Here is a 24,837-nt window from a genome sequence, read left to right as displayed (position 1 = left end):
GACCTGCTTTATTAATCCAGCAGAAAAGAAATTTTAAAAAAGGAGCCAAATCGAACTCCTCTAGAGCATTCATACGTAATTTGAAAACCCACCATACTCCTATTAATTATCATTCCATCACAAGGAGGGAGGTATTGAAGGAAGGACATGAACCTATGCTTCCGGCTAAAGAGCCAAGCGTTGACTTGGCTACTTCTAGGAGGGAAGAGGAGCCAGCTGGATACTGTTGACAATGATTCGGTTTCCTCTATGGAATATTCAACATACTCAACTGAATCACCTGAAGAGATCCTTAAGAGGAACCAGCACCAGGCGGAGGCTCAAATGCAGAAAGCGATGAGGGAGTCCTCCTCTTGAGCCCTGCAGCCTATACTAAAGCTGAAACAGCCCAACTTGACCTGCCCAGACAAGGGGAACTATTTGACTTTAGCAGAGCGCCGGCAGCCGGCGGAAAAGAATAAGGTGACGATTAATCATCCTGCTTTTATAACATCGAACGCCAGCAAGTCTCGACCAGGAAAAGAGATATTGACAGGTGAAAGAAATAGAGCAGAGGCCTTAGTTCTTTTATTGGAACTTTTAACTTCAGTCAACAATGGCCTCATATTAAATAGATCCAATGTCATGATCTTACTTAACCACATACTGGCCCTTCGCTCCATATCATCAAAGGACATTCTTGTTGTTTGTTTATATAGCGCCTACACACAGAGTGTTTCAAAGCGCTCAAGGAGGAGGGAGGGGAACATAGGGAAAAAAACAACAGTCATTCAGAGCCCTTAACTTTCTGAATGATATAGGCGTGCACAGAGCAGGTAACTGCAGGGATACATAGAACAGTGAGGATAACTCTCATATCTGACGACAGTCCTTAGTTTTTACAAGTGCCTTACACAAATAGGGTAAAGGTGGTTGGGGCGCAGGATAGAACAGACAGGCTGCTATACAATGCTAACAGTTTTATAGTGGCACAATATAGAACAGTGGAGGGGTGGTCTGTGAGAGGGAGGAGGAGTGTAGGAAAGGTGGACTACTGGGCATTACTATGCTTCCGAGTAGTTAAGAAGTTTAACAGTATATGGAATGGGAGGTGGGGTGGAGGGGGGGTGAGGGTGTGGGGGTTGAAAACAGAAGGGGGACAGTACACCAACAATACGAGGAGGAGAGTGAAAGCAGCGAGGGTGAGGTAGGGTGGGGAGGCAAGGAGGTGAAACAAGGGGCAGGAGGTTAAGACTGCCGATGGAGCAGCCAGATTCGAAATTGGCAAGACAAGGTAAAAAACACATGCAGCAACTGGGCAGAGCCAGATTCAAAATTGGTCAGGCAAGCTGAAAAATAGATGCAGCAGCTTGACACAGCCAAGTTAGTGGAAGTCCAGATGAGATGGAGTGAGAGGTAAGAGTACCAGGTGTGAGGGAACCGGGTCGATGAAAGTTTGTTGTGGGAAACTGACCTTAAGAGAATTGTAAGATGCTCCATTAGATCACTGGGACTGGAGTGTGTGGAGGTCTCCTCAGCCTCCATCTGCATGTGGGGGTGTATGAGAGGAAACACAGACCCGGCCAGGCAACGGACAGGGGAACAGACAGGGCCTTAGTTCGGGGGCCGGCATTCACCTGCGGGCTCGCCCGATTGGTCTTTAAGAATGACTGAGGGACCAATCCCAGGCGCGCAGGTATAGAGCCAGGCACAGCAGCACTGCAGTACATGGCTTAGGCCATGTTGTAGGAAGCCTGATAGTGTGTGAAGATGGTGTAAGGAACGCCATTCTTGCAGTATAACAGTGAGCAGCAACAACAGTAAAACACCGGATCAATAATATTTTCGTTTCAGGTGAAACGCTGCAATGCTCAGCGTAGCAAAAAGATTTCAGGTTGGCGCCCTGAGTGCATCAAGATGGTCCACAAAACCACACAGAGGGCCTACCTTCCATCAATGATGGGGCAAGTTGGATCCATGGGCCTCCAGGCCACGAAGTGGGAGGGAGTACCATCCTGTATCAGGGAAAGCGGGGAAGTGGGGGGAAAGGCACATACAGAAGGGCCTAGTTCATGGGCCTTGGAGGTGGACCGTCATTCGCCTGATAGGTCATTAAGAATGACTGAGGGACCAATACCTGGAGTGGAGTTCATGGAGTGGAGTTGAGTTCATTGAAGAGGCAAGAACAGACCGAGTGAGATTACATGTGAGATCAGAATCCATCCGAAAAATGATATGGGCGGCCACCCCCTCATTCTGGTCACTGAACTTTGAACTTACCCAAGATCAAAGCCAAGTAATATCCGGTTCTGCATTTGTGTTAAACCGAAGGTCAGTCTTAGGGGGGGGGGGTGGTCCTATAACTTTCACCAGGCACAGCCAAAGCCTCATAAATCAGAGAGGGTTGAGGTTGGGAATCCCACTCAACCCTCCACTAAAACAGTAGTGTCGGCGATTAACCCAGATCAGCCACTGAAAATTACTTTTTCTACGAAGGCTAAGGAAGCAAGAATAGTGGAATATGACAACTTCTACTCCTTGTTACCATCAATGGACGAAGACTGGTCATGGATACATACGGCCCTGGTTCCATCAAACGACCGTTAGCGCACAAGGAGTAATGTAAATAACCACTCCCTCACTGGATCTTGGAATACTAGGGGCTTTGTCCATCTTATGAATGATACCGTTATAGACTAGATCAGATTATTTTTTTCAAGAAACATGGTTATGTGAGACTCGTTTGTGTGAAAGTTATACTTCCTTTTTAAATCCAGCTATAAATGGCATTAAGGGTATACCATTTTCGGGACTGCTGATACTTATTAAAAAAAAATGTTGCCTCTGGAAATCATGAGGCATAGCTCTCTCAGCCCTTTGGTGCAAGCACTCATAGTAAAATGACCACACAATGATCTGAATGAGCCCTTAGTGACTGTTTTTATTAACTTGCACTGGAACCCCGCCAACGTTTGCTGTGACGTATTCATAAGTGGGGTGATGCAAGTGATTAATGAGGCTAGAGTAGAGTGGGAAAACCATTCTATTATACTGGTTGGCAATTTAAACATCAGATGCATCGACTTAGAAGGGTGGTTTACTGGGGAGGGTGGGGGAGTAAGCGGAAACCCCCCTGCGAATCAAGATCAAAAGGTATGGCAACAAGAAATGCTAAATAACAACATTATAGAGGACATGCCGGCCAAGTCTAAGTGGGGCAGTGGCTCTGCAAAGGCAATACTAGATTACACTTTGTCTCCCGTAATATACATCATGAGGTAGAATCCCTGGGAGTCATGGAGATGGAGAACAGTGATCATTCCCTTCTTAAAATCAGCTGGTCCGGCCTGGCTACAGCAGAGCGTGAGTACAAAGTTTTGGTAACTGAGATTTCTCAAGGACGGAACCGATTCAATCTTCTCCGACAAGATGTCTTAGATATAACTTCCTCACTACATTCCAGATTGGAAGTAAATAATGGGTCTCCAAATGATGTGCCTTTATTGGCCAGGTATGAGCCGCTACCTGGTTATTGGCATAGACTAGGCTTTGTTCAGAAACATAGGTTCAATAGTAAACTGGTGATTGAACGCAAGAGATCTAGGGCCTCATTACACGGAAGGCGGTGAACCATGGCGCTATTAGCGCCATGGTTCAGGCCGGTAAAATACCGGCACCGCCTTGGTGGAAAGGGGAATTACCGCCCCATTCCAAGGTTGGCGGGGCGGTAATTCCCCCTTCCACCATTGCCCTTCCCCATTCCCATTTTTTCCCCATAGGGCTCTATGGAAATGAGGAAGGCACTAATTACGGTACCGCAAATTGCGGTACCGTAATTAGCTCCACTGGTCCCTTTGCGGGTTGGTTTTTAACGCCTGCAAAAAGCAGGCGTTAAATTCCCCAACCCGCAAAGGGACCTTGTAGTAAGGCGGTAAGGTTTTATCGGTACCGGTAAACCCTTACCGCCTACCGTGTAATGAGGCCCATAGAGCCGACCTAAGAAAGCTTAAAAAAACATGCTACTGATCAGTCAAGCGTTTAGTAAAAAAAAAAAAAAACGAGAACAATATAAAAATTGTCTTCGAAGCTTTAGAGCTGAACGCATGCAGTAGGACAGGGAGAATATGTTGGAGATTCTGGGTAAGAAAAAAATCCAGACTCACATGGTAATGTATTATTAAAGTGGGAACATCACAGGATGCCTTACAAACAATTATGGTCAGTGAACAACAATGGATGGAACATTTCGACTTACGCTTAATGAATAAGACAATGAATTCCCTTCCCCAGCTGACTGTAAATTAGAAAAACAAGAAATCCTAGAGGCTATTTTAAAACTTAGTACCTCTAGGGCACCTGGGCCCAGAGGAGTTGCTAGGGGTGGGGGCGGCTGAGGAGGCTATAGCCCGGGTCTTTTGGTTGTAGCCCCTGGTAGAAGCTCAGGAGCTACAACCAAAAGACTAGCTAGCCCAGTGTCTCGACAGTCCCTACATTAGTGTAGCCCCAGATCTTTTCCAGATCTAGCAACACCCCTGACTGGGCCAGAAGGGTTATTGACTTATGCATTAGAGCAGGCGCGGAGGAGTGGTCGGAATTCGCCCATATTTTATTCTGAAAAGTCTTAAAAGAAAAACAAATTCCTCCTTCTTGTTATCGTCCCAATCTTCAAAAAGGGGCTAAGAACTGATCCGGCAATTACCGAGCCATTGCCCTCCTTGATAGTCTGGAAAATATGTTCACCTCCATCTTATTAAAGTGTCTGTCAAGGTGGGCAATAGATCTAAGGCATCAAGACCCCAGGCAAACAGACTTTGTTAGAGGCATAGACACTGGCCTGAACTTATTCAAGCTCCAAGCCATTAAAGGCAAGAACAAGCTGTACATTGCCTTTGTGGACTTGCAGCAGGCATTTGACAGTGTGAGTCGGGAGCACCTGTAATCTAAATTGCGGGACTAGAATTGCCCTGAGGACCTATTGGATTTGATGGAAGCTCTTTATTCTAATACATCGATGTAGGTCCACGTGAACTGTCAGGGATTGTTATCTGAAGTAATCAAGGTTAATAGGGGATTAAATCGGGGGTGTTCCCTGGCGCCTATCCCGTTTAACCTTTACATCTCTGACATGGTAAATTCTCAAAATATGGTCCCCGGCTTTCCGCCTAAACTTAATGGGAGTCCCATACCATGGATGGTTTATGCGGATGACTTGCTACTGATCGACAAAACGGCAATAGCACTTCAAAGACGCTTAGCCACCCTACAGTCCTGCATGCTCCTAAATGACTAACGAGTCAATGCAAAAAAATCAAAGATACTGGTATTTACTGGGGGAAACAGAGGGAAGAACCACCCTAAATTCTGATGGTATGTAAATCATCAACCGTTGGAATGTGTTGACTCGATAATTTGTTTAGGAGTATGCGTCAATCAGAGCTTGGCTGAAACTCCTTGGGCTAATCTCTTAAAATCGAAAGTAAAAAAACTCACTGCCCAAGGTATGATCTTGCATCGTAGATTCGGCAAATTCTCTATGATTCCACTGATTACATTTTATAATCAAAAGGTAATCCCAATCCTTTCGTATGGGCCAAATCAGGCTTAAACCTTCCTTGAAGATCCTCGTCAAATTCCTGTTTGCACTTCATGCAACCCACAACTCTAGAGCCAACATGGAGATGGTAGTCAAGACAGTGGAAAACACACTAGAAGACTTTGCTGGTTGGGTAGTGAGGGCTGACAACCACCTTGAAAATGCTGAGAAATGACTGGAGGGCCTGGAGAAAACTACCAGTGTTTTGTCCTTCAGTGTTGAGGTTGCCAGTTTCAAGAACTGTGAGATTGACAATATTTTGAAGTCAGATGATAATGTGAAGTTCTTCAAAATCTGAAGTGTGTGTAGCTACAGGTGCTAGGAGTGCCACTCGCCATCTCCGACACAGAGTTGAAAGGGAGAATGCAAGATGTCATGATGGATTTGAGCAGCCGGAGGGGGAGCCAGGTATAAAATCTGCAGTGTCTGCTTACATTTTGCGATGTCAAACTATAGATTTGCTAATTATTTTTAAACCCGTTCAGCAAGTCTAACTATTTAATTGCCCTCTTTAATGGAAACAAATTATCTTCTCCACTCTTAAAGAGCCAAGGACCTGTGCAGAAGTGTTAGCCAGAAAAGGCTCACTTTCTTTTTCACAGAATTGCAAACCAGCAGTGATCAAGATGATACCTTAACTTATCTAAAACACTGGTGTTTGAAAGTACCTGTGTTAACATTAAGTCAGCCCTTCAACTCCATTCCTAAAAATGTAATTACAATATGGATAATTAAGCGTATGGCTACTGTAAAACACATCATGGTGTCCATGTTTTACAGTGACTTTGTTTAGATTAGTTTGAAATGATACTCAAGACTGTACACTAAATTAATACAGCACCTGACAGATTCCTCCAGCTTCTAAGCACTGTATGAGGGGGGGAAATGTGTTGTATTGTAAATAGATTAATAAAGACTTTTCCTCACAGTGTGGATTACTGGACCTTAATAAAAGGCTAGGTTGGTCCTGTCGGAGAAGTTAAACTCGCTAAGTGCACAATGGACCCAGGGAGTAAGTAACGAGTGAGCCATCAACCTAGACTTTACAATCACTATGCTGGTTTGGGCTGATGGTATTTGTAGCCCGAAACATCTACTGAGCAAAGGTTTGCAGATCCCTGGTCTAGAGTAAGGGACATCAATATTTACAAGCACAAAAGGACCCTTTTCAAAATACCTATGGTAGCCACAGCCTAATAAATTTGATGAAAGACTATTCTGTGACCGGATTGTTATATACATCTCTGTGGCATATGGTCAACACACTGAACTCAAACTCTATGCCATTCTTCGTCTACTTTTTGCTTTAAAACATTTACCCTGAAAAACAGCAGATGGCCATTTTCCGCCTTGTCTATCTACCTGCTCACCTGCTACAATTCCATCTACTGTAAGAAGTCTGTAGTTTTTGCCTTGCGCCGCCAACATAATGAATAATATAATACAATACATTACTCACCGTAATCGTATTTCTGATCCTTGTACCTACTTAGATTCACATGCTGTGCATAGGCCGAGACAGCTAGTGGAAGCTGCGGAGTATTACAGTTGTTCTCGAAACTCGAAAAGGGACGTCGACAGGGTGTGCCAGTAATACTATCCCTAGTGTGACGTCCACTGTACCCATGGTACGGGATTCCTCAGATTGTTATTTTTCTGACATGAGGTGCAGCGTGAGCACAGTTGTATCCAAGCAGATACGTATCAGACAAGCTCATAAGCATCCATGCGCCTTCTCTCTGAGGGGAGGAAGGGTGGGTCGCATGTGAATCTAAGCAGATACAAGCATCAGAAATACGATTACAGTGAGTAATGTATCCCTTCTGAGGCTTGTGGAATCTGCTTAGATCACATGCTGTGCAAAGATTAGCGAGCAGTGGAAAAAGAAGGAGGTGGGATGTGAGAAGGCTCATGAGCGAATAAATGTCTTAGAACCGCTTGTCCCACTTATGTATCTATCTTGGAATGAGTGTCAATGTAGTAGTGCTGAGTGAAAGTATGTATTGAGCTCCATGTAGCTGCTTTGCAAAGACTGTCTAAGGGGACATTTGCAATGAAAGCCAGAGTGGCTCCAGGGCCTCTTGTGGAGTGGGCCATTGGCGTAAAAGGCAGTGTTTTATTTGATAGGGAATAGCACAGTTGGATACATCTGACTATCCACCTAGAGATGGCAATCTTAGAGATGCAGTCATCTTCTCTGCCTGGCGCTATGGAGACAAGCAGTTGATCTGTTTTTATTAGCAGTCTGGTCTTGTCTACGTAGTGTGGAGTTTTACCTCAGCTGAGCTATTGGGTTCCTGGAAGAAAGCCGGTAGCTCGATTGATTGGTTTACATGAAATTTGGAAATAAGAGAGAAATTGCGTTCCAAGGACCCCGGCTCTTAAGGAGATCCCACTGCATGAATTGTCCGTCGTGTAGAATATCACCCAGAGAATGAACTCCCAGTTTCTGTAGCAGTACCTTAAAGGACTTCTCAGAAGTAGGGGGAAAGCCGCGAATCTTAAATATTGCAAAATCTGCGTGATAGTTGCCGGGGATACCGGCCTTCTCAGTCACACGGTCCCATGCCCAGCTAGTTACTTCCAAAGGCTGGATTTCATCCTTTGGGACACGCTTGGGAGCCCCCCCAGAGTAGGCCTTTGAATTCAAGTGGGTTGATCTATTGCTTTTTCCAGTTTGTTATGGGGGGAATCGTACAGAAGGGTGCCACCACCAGACCGCATATTGAAGTTGGGCAGCCAGGTAATAGGCATAAAGGTACGGATTATCCAAGCCCTCAGGATTCCTAGGGAATAGATGAGATTATCAAGTGTGACCTGAGGGTGCTTACCCGCGCAGACCAATGTGATCAATATAGCGCGCGTATGTCTCCAAAATCATGACAGGGGAACGAGCGGGACATAGTTAAATATGTATAGCATTTTGGGCACCACCACCACCTTAGCTAAGGCTAGTTGGGCGGCCAGGACAGTGGCAAACTGATCCAGACCTCAACCTTGCGCTCCAATTGAGAAAGGGTTGCTACGTAGTTGTCTTCAAGCAGTCGGGACAGTGATGTGGAGACACCATAACCCCAAGTATCTCACGCCCCTGGGGGACCAACGAAAGTCAGTGTCGACGTTGGCAGCGGCGACAGAGGGGTAACGGTAAGATCTCAGAATGTGTCCAGTTAATGCGCAATCCCAAGTAGTACCCGAATTCAATGATTTCCTGCATCACTGTCTGGAGATTCTTCTGTTTGGGTTGTTTAATGTACAGTAACATATCATCCGCGTAAAGGGAAATGATGGAGATATGTGAGCGTATATGTACCCTCCTATGTGAGTGGAATTCCCTGATAGCGCAGGCGAGTGGTTCAACGGCCAGAGCAAAGAAGAAGGGGGAGAATGGACACCCCTGTCGTGTCCCCCTAGTGGGATATATCGTCTCTGATGTCTGTTGGTTTGTAAGGCTTAATGCCTTTAGGGCAGAGTATAACAGGCAGATCCATTCTATGTATTGTAATCCCAATCCCGACCAGCGCAGCACCTCGAATAAAAATGGCCACTCGATGGAGTCGGAGGCCTTCTCTGCATCGAGGACTGCGACTAGTATAGGGACCTCCCCATTGATGTTGTGCATTATAGAGAAGAGGCGTTGTAAGTTATTTTGTGTGGACCTGCCTGGAATGAAGCCCGCCTGGTCCGGGAGAACCAGAGCGCCTATATGAGGGAGAAGCCCGTTTGCCAGAGGTTTAGCCAATATCTTTTTGTCCACATTAATCAACGAGCGGGGTCAATATGAGGCACAATTTTGGGAATCTTTATTGGGTTTGAGCAAGAGTGTGACTACGAGCGTCCTGGTGGATTCAGGGAGGAGGCCAGTGGACAGGGATGCCTTGAACATACTACACAAGTGTGGGGCGAGAATCACTGTGTATTCCTTATAAAACTCAGCAGAGATACCATCCTGACCCAGGGTCTTGCCGCTGGGAAGGTCCTGTATAACCCTGCATATTTCCTTTGTGGTAATCGAGCATCCAATAGATCTGCTTGAAGGGGGCCTAACCACCCCAGGGCAATACGGTCTCGGTAAAGCCGATGTCCTCAGAGGATGCAACTAGTTGGGACGAATATAATGCAATAGTGCTGAAATCTCTTATTTATTTTGGCTGAGTCATGGAGTAGTGCCCCGTTTGAGCCTGCGATTTCTAGTATACCCCCCACACCCTGAGTATTCTCCCTACGTATCGCCCACACTATAGTGCGACTAGTTTTGTCACCCTCAAATTACTGTTCGCCAATGCTGGATCCCCCAAGAATGTATCCTCTCTTTGTGCTGTCTACAAGAATGTGTGGCGTTTATCCCCGAGCTTCTCTGAGATCTGTGCGTGTGTACCTGTAGGTTGCTTGTTTTCCAGATCCTGTATCGTCTCCTCCTGTCTGCGAAGAGTCGACCTCAGCAGCCCACCCTCCCTAGAGATACAGCAGCCCCTAATGACCACCTTGAAGGCTTCCATAGTGTCCGACGGTCCTGGACGGAACCAACCTTGTTTCGAAAGTATTCGTTGATGTCATCCCTCAGCTCGTCGCGGAAGACAGCATCCTCGAGGGGAGAAGCGCCATCGAGAGGTGTGACGCAGGGATGTCAGGAGCAGAATGGCGGCTAAAACCGGGGAGTGGTCAGATAGAGTCCTGGGCAACATTTTGGTCCACTGTATGGTACGGGCAAGGGGGAGAGAGAGCATTATATAGTCGATCCTGCAGGCCGTACCATGTACTCCCAAGTAAAAGGAGTATTCCTGTATGTCTGGGTGCCTGTGCCTCCATATGTCCACCAGTCCCATGGATTCCGCTATGTCTCGCCGTTTGTGTAGTCACGGACCAGTCCATGTCTACTGTCAGTGCCATGTTAAAGTCCCCAGTCCATATAACTTCGTGTGAGAGGAATTTATGGATTAGTGCAGCACAATTATGGAAGAAGTTAGGTGAATCCGTGTTAGGGGCATACACATTGACAAATAGGACCCTCATGCCCAAGCACTCTCCGGCCACAAACAGATATTGACCTTCTACATCGGTCAGTTGTTCATGAAATCGGAAATGGAGGGACTGGTATAAATAAATCGCTACCCCTGTGGATTGTGACGAGCAAGATGCCCCAAATCGATGAACTCCCCAACCTCTGGCTACAGGGAGCGGGCTTCCGCGGTAAGGTGTGCCTCCTGCAGATAGAGCACATTCACCCTGTGTAGTTTAGCATGGTTCAGTACAAGTCTCAGCTTCTTGGGGTCAGTGAGCCCCTTAATGTTCCAGGACATTACAGTTAAAGAGTTACAGGATCTAGTTTTTTGGGGTTGGAAAACCCATCCACAGTGGGTGGTATAGACAAGATCAATTCACTATTGTTATGCCTTCAGCGATCGTTAACAGCGTGACATTGCAGTGAATAACTTGGATTACCTGTGCACCATAAACAAGATATAAATATACCGGATAAATCCCCATCCCAATTCAACAAAAGTAACTAACTACTGTCTGCGACAATGGGGTGCGAAGCGCGGCTGAAGAGCTCAGACATTAAGGCGAAAGCACAATAGGCCCTCCAGCTTTGTGCTCATCCATCAGAGAGTGAGGGCAGAGGACCCCAATGCGCGGTGATCTGCTGTATAAAAAAGGAATTTAGGCCAGCGATCACTCTGGGTCAACTTTTGACTCTGCAGTATCTGGCAGCTCTGAGACGAAGCGATCCACAGAGACAGGGGTGGTGAAAAATAGGGTTTTCCCGTTGTGTACTATACGAAGTTTAGCCGGGAACAGAATGGAGTAATGGATATTCTTCTTCCTCAGTTTGTTTTTCATGGCTTGGAAGGTTTTCCTCTGCTCCTGCTGACTGAAGTCCGGGAAAAGCCTGATGATGGAGGAGCCATGTGGGCGTTCGCCCTAGTCCCTGGCGGTCTGGAGGAGCACGTCCCCGTCCCTGTAGTTGAAGATCCAGGCAATAAAAGGTCTGTCCGGAGCCCCTGGAGGTGGTATGGCCGCCAAGGAGCGATACGCCCTCTCAACTAGGTACATGGAGGATGGGGGGTAGGGGAGAGGTTGATCCAGCATCTCAACAATACGTTTTTCAGATAAATAGTGGACTCCGGGACCCCCACGATGCGGATAACTTTCCTCCTTGACCTTCACTCCAAGTCATTGTTCTTTGCCTCCATCCACCTCATTGATTGTTGCAAGGACACAACCTCCCTCTTTAGGGATGCCATCCTGTCCTCTGTATCCCCAATTCGCGGTTCTGCCTCCGTCATACGGCCGCAGAGTTTATCCATCTGTATGGCGGATGTCTCTACCCTGTAGGTCAGGGTGTCTATTTTTGATCCAAGGGAGTCTGTGCTGTTCTTGAGGCTCAATGTCTGATTCAGTGTGGCCATGTCAACTGCTGCGGGGGCAGAAGAAGAGGGGGGGAGCGTCTGGCGGAGGTGGGAGGGTGATCCTGTCTTTTGAACTGGTCAATTTTTGCTGGTTTCCGGTTGCTTCCCATTTTGACAGGATCCGAGGCTATGTCGTTACAGGGTGGCCACCGTCAAAGCGCCCGCCCTCTGCGCTGGGAGAAGGAACACCACTGTGTGTGGGAGATTCCCCGGGAGTAGTAAAGGTATTTACCTAGGGAATTCTTGGGTGCGGGGAGGTGTTTGGAATACCAGAGTATGCCCTTGATCCATCAAGGCAGTGCCTGGATCGGGAAGATGGGTCCAGGTTGTGTAGAGGCAGAAGAGTATACCTTTCTCCCCAATGATCTTATGAGAGTATCTCACTTGTGGTGTTGGATGAATTTTTCACAGATATCTTGGGTAGGTTTCCCCGCTGTGATCTTGGGTGGGTTTCTTCCCAGCGATCTTGGGTGGGTTTCATGCCTGTGGTGTTGGGTGGATTTCTCCCCAGCAGGCTCAGGTGGATTTCTCCCACATGATCTTGGATGGGTTTCTCCCCACTGATCGTAGCGGAGTTCCCCCACAGTATTCTTACATGGATGGCTTTCCACTGGTCTTGGGTGGGGTCCTTTTCCAGTAATCTTTGGTGAAATTCTCCCCAGTGATCTTGGATGGAGTTCTTTTCTGTGGTCTAGTGTGGATTACGGGAAGCGCAATAGACGAGGTGAGAGGGCCATGCTCACTAGTGTGTAGCCACGTGGTCCAACGCCACTCTCGAATGGTCCGTGGGCACAGACGGAGGCCAGATCCGGGGGTCGAGTAATGTGTGCAGGCAGAGGGTCGTGATCACACAGAGCAGTGGTGGAGGTGCATCAGCGGTCCAGCACAGTTTCCAGTAGTTTCTTTCAGTGTGCCTCCAATTCTATGTGCTGTGTGCCCAAACCTGCCTGCTGTGGCTGGCCAGCTCAGTTCATAGTGCCCGGGCCCCAGGCCGTCCCCTGCCGTAGCCTACAAGGGAGCAGATCGGGCACCAAAGCCTTTCGGAGGAGGAGCTGGGCTGTTCATCCCATGGGGCGGAGCACAGCACGTTCCCAGGTAGCAGTATGGACACTGGGAGAGGGCCAGCCGGTGGAAGAACAGATTCATCGGAGTGTGCCATCTCCAACGTTCCCAGCGGGTGACAGCTGGAGAGCAATCACCAGGGTCCTCAGAGGCGGCCCGCCGGTGAACCAGTATGCCGGGCTTCATTGATTCCAGTTGGATGTGTAGACAGCATGGAGCTCCAGCTCCAGCAGCGTTCCTTTGTGGCTGGTCCAGATCAGCTGTATATGCGACTGGGGAATCAGCGAAGGAGGGGGACAGACCCGCAGCTTTGTTACAGCCGACCCCAGCAGGGGCGCAGTCATGTGGGTACTGCAGCCTCAGCTGACCCCAGTAGTGAGCCGTGGAGGTGCAGGGACATCTGTCTCAGGCGGAAGGGTGCCCGGCTCCAGGTAGCACAAGCAGGCGTCGCAGAGTTCCAAACCCTTCAGCTTCAGAGCAGGAACAGGCCGCTGGGGCACATATGCGGATGTCGGCCAATGGGTATAAAAAAGTATCAGTCTTGAAGCAACCAGTGGCGAGTCCTAGTTGTAGCTTAGTTGGATGTTGTCTAGTTGTCTGAAAAATGGGATATCCTAGTATTGAGACTGCCCAATACTTGAAGAGGTATGCTTCATATGTCCTCAATCAAAAAATGTGATGATATGCTCCCTCAAAACAAGAATTCTCTAACACTTGAGAGCAAGCAAGAACACAGACCTGAAGTACCCCTTAGCCTACCCTTTCCTGACAGAACATAATCAGGACAACGTTGCACGAATCAAATTTTTCGGAATTGATAAAATATCCATGCCACCAAGAGGAGGCAACAAGGAACTACTTCTCAGATGCAGAGAAGCATTTTGGATCAATATCATGGACACATGTAATGCAGGCCTTAACTGTGATTCAGAGATGAGCCAGTACCTGTGACCTTTGTTGGTCGTATTCCTTTCAAAATTTTAATTTTATATTTTCTTAACCCTAATTTTAACTATTTACAATCTATGGTCTATTATTTTCTTTTTGCCCAATGGGGGTTTATCAGCGAATTATACTGCACTTAACTATTGCAGTATCCCAAGTCACATACAGAATAGTCCTTTGTTATTTTGAACGTTTTATTTAAATGTCAACCATAAATTGGGAACCCAATTGAGTGACATTCACACTGTATGAATAAATTCTAGTAATTCAAGAATATCTGACACCACTCCAAACAATGTTTGAGTCAATTTACATTCTAGAAGTAAACCCAAGTATTTTGAAAATTGTTACAACTATTAAACTGAGCAAAAGTCAGCATCTATCAAAGCCACCCGTTCAGCCAAAAGCAAGATGGCAGACATCCCCATTTCGCGTGATGACGCAATCCCGTACGCATACAATATGAGGTCATACCGCTTACACAATATTGGAACTACCATATTCAAACTTCTAATAATCATGGTAAGCATTTAAGGTCTCTAAACCTTTGCAACTTTTCTCCCTTACCTTTTTTCCTCCCCCATAATTTTCCTTTGCTTTAAAACAAGCATTAGCATAGTTATATTGCCTCCACAGCAACATGCTCCCAGTACTAATACACAGGTGTCCTCTAATCCATAGGACTAATGTGAGCCAAGATAAAAATCTGAATGATCCCCTAGGAAAGACAACTTTACACAAATCAACCAGAGGAATTAGCCTTCTTGAAATGTCAAACATTTAAGTGATTAATGTTTTAGAGTTCTCATGATTTTCAATTGTAACAGTTTTTTTTTTTTAAATGTCAATTTTTTTCTGTTTTACTGCAATGTATACAAATGAGAAATATGCCAATTTTCTTTTCACTTTGAATTACCTTAAAATAAAATTCTATCAATCAAAATTGAAATCTGGCAAGCTTTAACTGTTGGCGCAATTTGGAATCCAGTCTTTTTACATATCAAAAAAGGTATATCTAAATGTGCGCTGCAGTTTCACAAGTCCCGTGCTGGTACTAATATCGCCCAGCAGGCAGTGCGCAGCAGGATTTTTTAGGATGTTCGGCGTCTGAGAGCAGGCTCTCTCAGGCAGCGGCCATCCTCAGAGCCGCGCAAAAGCTCCTCCTTGCAGATCTATGTAGTTCTTAACCCTTTGTCCCAATAAACATTTTGAAAAAAATCTAAAACAATTCTCTTGGTAAAAATGTCAGAGATAAATGAGCACTGTGCATTTTACGTTCTTCGTCACTAGTGCATTTGCAATGTGTTTATGAGGTGTGTGTTATTTGGATTTTTTTAAATTGATGAGAAAGTATGTGAACATGTAAACAGAAGTGCGTTTTGGTGTAGGATGCGTTTGAACATGTAAACTGTTTTTATACTTATGTGAACGTATGTGGGTTCTGGGTGAAGACTGCAGTGTACTATTGTGTTAAATCTTTATATGTGGATGGTACGTTATGGTCTGTGTATAGTAGTCTGTATGTACTAGTCTGTGTACATAAACAGTGTTGCGTGCAAATGTAGATGTGCAGTGGGTGTGAAGGGGACAGAGTCAATGATAGCAAAGTTTGGTACTGCTGTTGTGAGGATTGATAGATTTGTACAAGAGCCACGAGTGTGCCTTTTGACGGGGGGAGGGAGGAAAGGGTTAGTGGTCCGCATGGGTCATGGCTACGTACTATCCATTTTTGTGAAATTAAGCAGTATGAATGATGTGTGTATGTGTTTGTGCATGTTTGTATCTAAATGGTAATAGTTTTAATTAAAGTGAGGAGTGCCAATGCATGTTGCAACATGAAGTACAAGAAACTGGACCTGGGTTTCTATAGCTACCAACTCAATAATGGTTTCTATTACTAACGCAATAGAAGGACAACATTGGGGACAGTGCTTTGTAAAGGCATTTGTGTAATGGTGGTATGGAGGTTGCAGTGCCTCTCGTGGGTTACCACCTTTGAGAGTTTGCATGTGAGAACTAAAGCTATGCACCAGAGAGTGAACTTCAACTTGGTCTTAAGTTAGGACCGTCATAAAACTCTGGTCAAGAAGTTATACAACAATTACTCTGTATTCCTCAGTTTGAGTCACGAAAAAGAATTTTGTGATTATCAGGAAAGGTTGAACAGTAAATCCAGCATCACAACAGTAGAATTAAAATCTACAATTACCTGGAACAACACCATTTGTTGCAATGGCACTCATTGATATGGCTGTTAGAAGAGTCTAAAAGAGATGAACAAATAAGATATCGTTAGAGGGTATACATAAGGCTACGGCAGTATCAATGTGGCCAACAGACAAGATGGTAAAAACTTGTACTTTGCAGTTGACCTTTCTAAGAGTAGTCCAATATGACATTCTGTTTAACTTGTTTTCCACAAGTGCATGCTTTTGTAACATCTGTAAATAATAACGTATTCAAACCATAATGGTATTAAATGTGTAGCTGGAAGGTGTCCTATAAATAAATGTGGCAAGCGAGTACTGTACCATAAAACCCACCTGCTCTCATAACTTTTTGGCTGGGGAAGTTGGGGGCCTATGCAGAGAAAAGAAAAAGCCCATTGAATAGGTTGGTCTTTCTTGGGTGCATGCTAGAATAATCTCTAAATGCAGGAAGACAGCCACCTAGTAGACAAGGAGCTAGAGTATTAATGGGTTCGACTGAGCCAGAGCCAAGCCAGGGGGTTTGGCTTTGCATGAAGGGACGAGCAAAAACTAGGACACAAAAATAATGGCTATATGAACCTGGTTTGTGAATTGCAGGGGTAATAATGTAATGTTCGAGAGGCTGATAGACAGGGTGTGACAAGGACTGTATTCTGGCATTATTGAGAGGTGATAGGGATCCCTCTCAGCCTGTGAGGGGCCTTCATTGGTGGAAGCCACAGCCATTCCTACCGCAGACTGGGCAGAGTTGCAGTTGGGAAGGTCCCAGTTCCTTTCCCCTCCCCAAGTGCTTCTGTGTATCTTAGCATTACCAGTTTGGATCACCCTGTACCCTCTGGCAACACTGCTGGACAGATTTTTTTCTTCTAAACAAAAAAAGAGGCAGCCAGGCAGCCAAAGTCTGGACATACTGCCCGCAAAACAACCCACCAGTGCCTGTTGTCAGACGACTCGAGTTATCCGACAGCTGGGGCCAACAGCGAGACCAGTGAACCAAGGGATGGAAAGGCTGTGCAGCCGCCAGGAAACTTATGCACACACTGTCCGCTACCAGCTGAGTCAGACCTACTTCAGACACATAACTACTGACTTGCTGCATAGTGAATTTCAAATAAAGACTGTTTACTTACCTTGGATTTTGCTGCAACACGACACCACAACAGGAACTGGGACACACTCCAAAGTGTGCCAACTTTGTTGCAACAAGGTGGCTATGCGTCAAGCCAAGGGGCGGGGCTCAGCCCCCGATTTGACAACGTTGCCCATTATAGCACTGCCTGGGTGTGGAAGTCAGGACGAGACTAGCCAGGGCAAGAAATCTAAATGGGAGAAGAAAAGTGGGTTGGGGAGGGAAAAAGAGGGACAGGAAACAGGAAGTTGTAGGTTGTTTGGGCGAGGTCAGTGGAGGAGGTAGCAGACCAAGACACCAGCATGAGGAAGGAGGGTGAATTGGAGTGTGGAGGTGTTTTGGAGAAAAGGTAAGGTATTGGTTGGTGAGAGCAAGTGGTACTGTATTGTGAGTGTGCGTGCAGACTGGTTTAGAGAGAGTATGGGAGGGAATGTAGCAAAAGTGATTGTTATATAGTAGGGCGACTGATGGGACAAGGGATTCAGTCACTTCCCCCAGGAGGGTAGTCCCTTCCTATGAAGCAAGAGAGGTGAGCCCGCTAAGCAACATTCACCTTAGGGGTAGCGGTAAGCGGGATCTCAAAGGGAGAGACTCCCTTAATGGGGAGAAGAACTCCCTTTCCCATAAGGAACTCACTTATTATCCCAGAGAAACCACTACAACAGTGTTAACTGACAGACAATTCTTCTTTCATGTGTTTTTGTAATGTAGTACCAGAAGAACAACAGCAGCAACCTGGTACTGTGAAGAGTAAGAACAGGAGAGTAATAAAGAGTGCTTGTCTGTCAAGTACTGACACGAAGAAGCCAACAGGAGACATGGTGAATATGGCCCTGACACAAAGAAGGACTTTCCTTGGAAGCCCCAGCAGTACATCATAAAAAGAGGAGGGCTAAGAGAGCGAGAAAGTGACACCCGGGAGTTTCAAACCGGCCGGATCGAGGAGGCTGGGAAACCATAGGAGACGCTGCCTTGCTTGTTGGAAAGCAGAAACTGAGAAGACGGGACAGCAGCACACTGCCCAGCAAGAACGGAGGAAACCCATAAGAGTTCCTGAAGGGACACTCGAGAGGGCCAGTGAAGAAGAGTCCTGCCGTTGGCGTGCCGAGTAGGCAATACGCCACTAACAGAGCTAAGGAGGTCCGTTCATAGGTAGAGTACCCAACCAACAGCCGAAAGGAAGAAGACGGTGGTATGGAACGGAACCGAAGGACAAATCCTTCCATCACTGAAACCACCAAAGAACGACGAAGTGTGTGGAAAGAGGGACATGGGAGAGACCAGAAAAGCATCCTGTCCGACCACAGAGAAGAGAAAGAAAACACTGACCCGGTGATGCAGAACCCTTTAATACAGATATTGGGAAGAGCCGGAGAACCTGGGAGCAAGGCATAAAGAATGAAGATTACTCAGAGACACTGTATACTCGTCCCAGTGATTGGCAAAAAATATATGAAAAGTGAATATCACGCAGGGGCACTGCAGCCTAATCCCAGTGATTGGCAAAAGTGTGTGAAGAGTGAAGATCATGCAGTGGTGGACTACTTAACGGTTCCCATATCCCCCACTGTGGGAGATCTCCATATAGATATGGTGAATACCAAAACCTGCAAGTAAAATCAGGAAGTATAACCTGGCCAACAAAGGGTGGTTTGATGATGACTGTAAGCTAAGCAGGACCCAATTAACTATTTTAAAAATGGTTATGATTGACGAGCCCCATTTGAGGCGACTGCGGGCTAATTACAAAGCGGTAGTGGGCCTTAAATCACAATATGTTAATAACAAATGGGATGAGTTACTGTCCTGTAGTGCAAAAGGTGATCATGTCAATTTATGGAGTCTTGGAGGAGGAAATTAGTTGAAGTTGGTGGGCCCTGTCTCCTGTCACATTTCACCTGTTGAATGGTTTAACCACTTTATTAAACTTTACAAGAAAGGACAGAATGAGACACTCAAATACCCACAGCAGTCTGTTGGGGAGAATTGCACTGAACCCCCATTGATGTTTTCAATCACTGAAGTGGAAGAAACTATAGCTAGGTTAGGGTGAGGGAAAGTGCCAGGGCCGATGAAATCCCGATTGATCTGCTAAAAGACGAGCCATCTGTTTGGGCCCGCCTATTAACATGAGTATTTGATTATGTCACAAGAACAGGGAATGTCTCTCAATCATTGCGTGAAGCTATTATTATCCCCTTGTATAAGAAGGGAGACAACAAGGACCCTGGAAAGTATAGACCGATCTCACTGCTTGACGCAGTAGGAAAGGTATACACAAAGGTGTTGCTGGCCCACCTGCAGTGTTGGTTTCTTGCGGGTAATCCTATAAACCATCTGCAGGCTGGATTCCAGTCAAGCATTGGCACAGTGGACCAATGGCTACGACTGTATGCAGTTTTGTCTAAATAGATCTCCCTACAAAACAACAGGATCTATGCTCTATTTGTAGATTTACATACAGCATTTGACTGTTTCGTACTGCAAGCTGTGGTCAGTGCCGAGAAGGGTATCCCAGGGCCATTGCTGTTTAGTATTCAATCACTTTATATTAAAAATGGTGCTTCTGTAAGGTGGGGGCTGGTCAGGGAGACACAAACCTTTCTGGTAGAGGCAGGGGTAGGGGGGGGGAAGTCCAACAGTGGTGTGTGTTGGCCCCCCTCCTAGTTTAATTGTATATAAATGTAATAATTGAAGAACTGTTTGTGTGGTCTTGATCCTCCCAAACATGGATGCTATAGATTTCCAGTCCTCTTATGCAGTGCTGCTATCCACTACCCCTCTGGGATTAAGACGTAATTTAAATGTTTTTGTTAAAAAGTGTAATGAACTTTCAATGGGACTTAATAGAGCGAGAACTAAGATTAAATTCAGTATTTTAATGAGTGTGTTTTAGAGCAGGAATGTTTTTACGATTACATAGGGATTAGGTTCTCAGATTTATCTACGTCTACGCATGATATGATTGGTTATTTATAACGCGCTTAATACCCAGAGATTTCTAAGCGCGGACTCAGGGATCAAACTTGTGTTGCTCCGGGTCGTCTTGTTTCCAAGGCGAGAATGTTGCCGCTGAGCTATCCTCCCAAACATTGCACTAAGGCTGTGACCACCTTAGAAAAATACAGCAATGGAATACACCTTTTTTAGTACACATGGGAGGAGCAATTTCCCCCGTTCTAAAACTGTATAAAGCCGAATGGATGTGCGTCAACCCTTTATGGGGCTCAGCTGTAGAGATCATTGTACGGCCACCCTGCTCAAGGTGGCTGACAATTAGTTCCTGCGGTCTTTACTCATGCAACCTAAGGGAGTCCCAATGGCTTGTTTGCGCTGGGAATGCAACCTCATGCCTTTGTGTGAAGTAGCCGCTAGGAGGTCACTAATATTCTGTACTAGACTGTGGTGTACGCCCAAACTTAAACAGGGAAACAATGTGCCTGGGTCGAGTTCGCTTCCATGGCTCAAGCACATCTGTACAGGGTTTGCAGAGTTGGAGCTGCCAACATTCTGGTGCAGCTTAGAGGGGCAACCGAAATGTAGAGGAGCAAGTGGACACATTCTCCCTAGTTTAGGCCCCCTCAGCCCCACCCTATTGGAGTAACAGACGGGGAGCTACAATTGGGAACACATGTAAAAGTTTATGCAACATGTCCATACCACGTCAACTGGATGAAAAACAATATGTGCTCAGGCAGCAATTCAGAAGATACCCTCAGGTTGAAACAATGGAGGAAACCTACCAAGAAGGATGTCCCTTGCAGAGTTGTCGAAAAGCAGCCATGAATAAAATGGTGCGCGACATGGATGTACGTTAAAGTCTTATAACAGCAAAAGAATGTACGAAGGAAGATACATGACCCTATGCTGAAACATTATGAAAATACTGAATGACGATGCAACTGAAGCAGTCAGAAAAACATGTACTCCATGATGCAATATTTATAAATACAAAGAAGAATGAAGTGATCCCCTGGTCAATGACTGTAAATAAGCTGAAACGCAACGTAGAGAATACATAGAAGCTTACTTATGAGAGGTATACATTCAACGTTTTGGACTACCATCAGAGCAAGATGGACGACGGCTCATGTCAATCTACACAGTTACCTCAAAAATACAAGCCCAGGATCTTAAACATGGAGAGCCGATGCAGAAGCTGTTTTCCTTGTGAAATAGGGGAGTACATTGGCTTTGAACCAAAGATGCTATTTGGAGAGATGAAGAAAAAGCGCAAAGAGAGTCTATGAGCAGACCATGCACAAGGACATATTTTCTAAAGATTAGGAGGAACACGAATATTCAATGATCCCAAATATTGGATGATTAAAAGGGATAAAGTCAATATGGGATAGTCTCTAAAGGACAAAAGCAGAACTGCACCCAGCCAAAGCTGACTCAAATAAGGTTAAAAGCACTCTCGATATGGACAAATTCATGGTCTTGCAACACGTGATGAAGAGCTCGTAAACAAGGGCTATTCATTAGGCCGGGTGCTAAAATAGCGGTGTACCTACACTCCCTTGGATGTTCTGAGACTGTGCAGACTGGCATGGTCAATCTTTAAACAGAAGACACTGGCATGAGGCCTACCAATGAGAGAGGATGGCCTTATTGGGAAACAAAGGAAGAGCTGACATATCTCTAACCACCTGGGTTTTGTTTCTATGTACATGCTGCTAACAAGCCCAATGTCCAAGGTTGGGTTTGGGTTGCAAACCAATTAGAATAGCCTTACATGCACTTTTTCATACAATGTTGCAAAATATTGGTCTGCTGCCCCATTTTCTGCTGTGACGATTACCGAACAGCATGTTTTTTTTTTTTTTTTTTTATTGTTGTTTTGATCAATAATATTTGATCTTTCAACATAAAACAATTTATCAAAACATTGAAACTTTTTTTTTTTTTTTAAGTACATTAAACATAGAAAATTACAGTCACTAGAAGAACAAGTGAAAGTAAGTCTATACCTTTGTTAAGAACGCTATTTACGTAATACAATAGTTCTTAGCTCAGCTACATCAATAATCATAATCATTCCAAGGCAAAAAAAACAGATAGTCATCACAGCTAAGCTGTTATAGTAACATCAATTTCTGGTAACTTAATTTCTAAAACATTGAGAAAGTTAACCAGTGCATACCGTAATTGTTTAGAATGACCTTGGAATATCATTAGCCAAAATTCATCATGCATCACTATAGGTTTGCTAATCAAATGCTTAAAATACATTATTCTAAGGGGTAAAAGGGTAACACATTCAACCACTAGGTGTTTCAATGTTTCAGCCTGCTGATGACAAAATCGACAGATTTGAGCTGAGGTCTTCTTCCATCTGAACAAGATTTCTCTGGTAGGCCAGAGATTCAATCTAAAACGCAAAAAGTCAGAACGATGTTTAGGGTGTGGTGACTGATTGAGATACTTTTCCAAATACCCCTGTTTTTTTATGGCAAAAGGATTCGACTCAAATTTAATTATTTTTAGGCATGCTTCACGGGTTTTAATCCAATCTGATTCCCATAGTTTGCTCTTTGCTTTATTAGGGTTTTCGATGAGTAAGGTTTCTGAAATATCAGCACCTGACAGAATTTTCAAGATGTTAACACGCCATTTTCTTGGGAAATGGTCGCTAGCCGCCAGTAAATAGTTGGACATAATATTAAGTAAACCATTAGAACTCTCCTTCATAATACATTTTCTGAATAAGAGACACAGCTTCCATTTAAATGTAGCATAGAGTGATGTAATACCCAATTCATGTCTAATGATTGATATGGACTCTGAGCTGGGAAGCATGAGCGCTCTCTTCCAAAATTTACTTTCTCAGTTAGCCCAGTATTTATATGTTAGACCTATCTCAACTTCAGAACCATATAAGATAGTAGGCACAAATTTTTGCTTATAATAAATGATCAAAGGTTTAATACTGATTTTGCAATATTTTGCCCAAATTATTCGAAGTTGAGATAGGGCATTCTGAAGCTTCATTAATAAATGATGTTCTTGTGTTTTATCCGATAGTCTACTAGAAACACAAATTCCCAAATAAATATAGGACTTTACAACCAGCAAATTGGTGCCCTGTGCTTGCCAACGACACGAAGAACGCCCTTTGGTATTGCCAAATTGCATTACCTGAGTTTTTTTAGTATTAATGGTAATGCAATTTCGTTCTGCATATATGTCCAATGCACTTAACAGATTACATAAACCGGAGGGTGTCTTAGATACTAACACCATGTCATCGGCATACAAGAGCCATGGAATAGGAACACCTTGTAATCTGCATGAATCAACAGTTACACTCGTAATACATGCACCAAAATGTAGAAGGAAGAAGTTAAACAAGGCTGACGCCAAAAGACAGCCTTGCTTCAAACCCCTAGTGGTTTGTATGGGATCAGATAAAAGACCCTCATTATTCAAACGAATTGAGATCAATGTATTCGAGTGCAGCTGGATGATCCATTTAAGTATATACCAGGGACATCCTGCATCCATCAATTTTTTAAACAATAATTCCCTCGGGACTAAATCAAAAGCTGCCTTAAAATCAACAAAAGCCATATAAATTGTCTGTTTGCACTGCATGTTCAAATGGATAATGGCTTTTAAAGTTATCAAATTGACGGCAGTACCCAAACCCCGAACAAAACCCGTTTGAAAGGGATCTCGAAGGTGAGATTGATCCAGCCAGTTATTGAACGCTCCTAAGACAAGACGGGCGAATATTTTTCCAGGACAGTCCAGCAACGCAATTATACGATGCTGGATCCATTCTGTCTCCCTTCTTAAAGATTGGTAGAATGATTGATGTATGCCAATTCACAGGAACCAAACCAGTGATCATGATGTGATTAAACATATCAAATAGAATATCTGCCCATAGATGTTTATGCTATTTAATCATGACATTATGTAACCCATCTGGTCCTGCTGCACGGGACACACTCAATTTGGATATGAGAAATAATATATCCTCATGATCAAAATTAATAATGTGATTAGACGCACGGCTGTCCCAGATTACACCAAGATCAGGAAAGGGTGAAGTGTAGATGGTGCCATAGAAATCATTCCAGGATTCATGAGTAATAGAGTTGACCTGTAATGAATGTTGTCTCTTTAATCCAGTGTTGTTTAATAAGGCCCATATACCAGCCGATGACTTAAGAATGATTTGACTTAGCATGGCCTCTCCATCTAATTGATATTGGATCGCACGTCGGGACCTAATCCAGTTCTTATACGTCCTTTTTAGTTGTTTAATCTGATCTTGGTTGACACCTGGGACTTCAACATGCCTATTTAACAATGCTTTAACCTTACTTCTCAATTCACATTTCTTATGTTTTATTTCTGGGTCAAAAGCATGCTGATGTAGCGGAGTATGACCCTTGAAACGAGATTTATGAGGAGCTATACGCCGAATAGCATGCACATAACAACCACTAAGGCAATCGGCATCATCATCATATTGTGCCAGCAGGGTGTTTCTAAGCT

General features: G+C 44.7%; 1 protein-coding gene across 4 annotated transcripts in view; it reads right to left on the bottom strand.

The window, feature by feature from the left end:
* The window catches only part of SLC12A4 (solute carrier family 12 member 4), a 1,569,223-nt gene that overhangs the window by 667,794 nt on the left and 876,592 nt on the right, over nt 1-24,837 (bottom strand). For all 4 annotated transcript variants that reach the window (XM_069639659.1, XM_069639652.1, XM_069639655.1 and 1 more), the window contains exon 5: nt 16,199-16,253. In XM_069639659.1, the coding sequence (XP_069495760.1) occupies nt 16,199-16,253 (55 nt within the window). The remainder of the gene's footprint in view (nt 1-16,198; nt 16,254-24,837) is intronic.

This window comes from Ambystoma mexicanum, chromosome 1q (assembly GCF_040938575.1).
Source record: "Ambystoma mexicanum isolate Mex_15411 chromosome 1q, UKY_AmexF1_1, whole genome shotgun sequence".
NCBI lineage: Eukaryota > Metazoa > Chordata > Amphibia > Caudata > Ambystomatidae > Ambystoma > Ambystoma mexicanum.
This window is presented reverse-complemented; position numbering and strand designations above follow the sequence as displayed.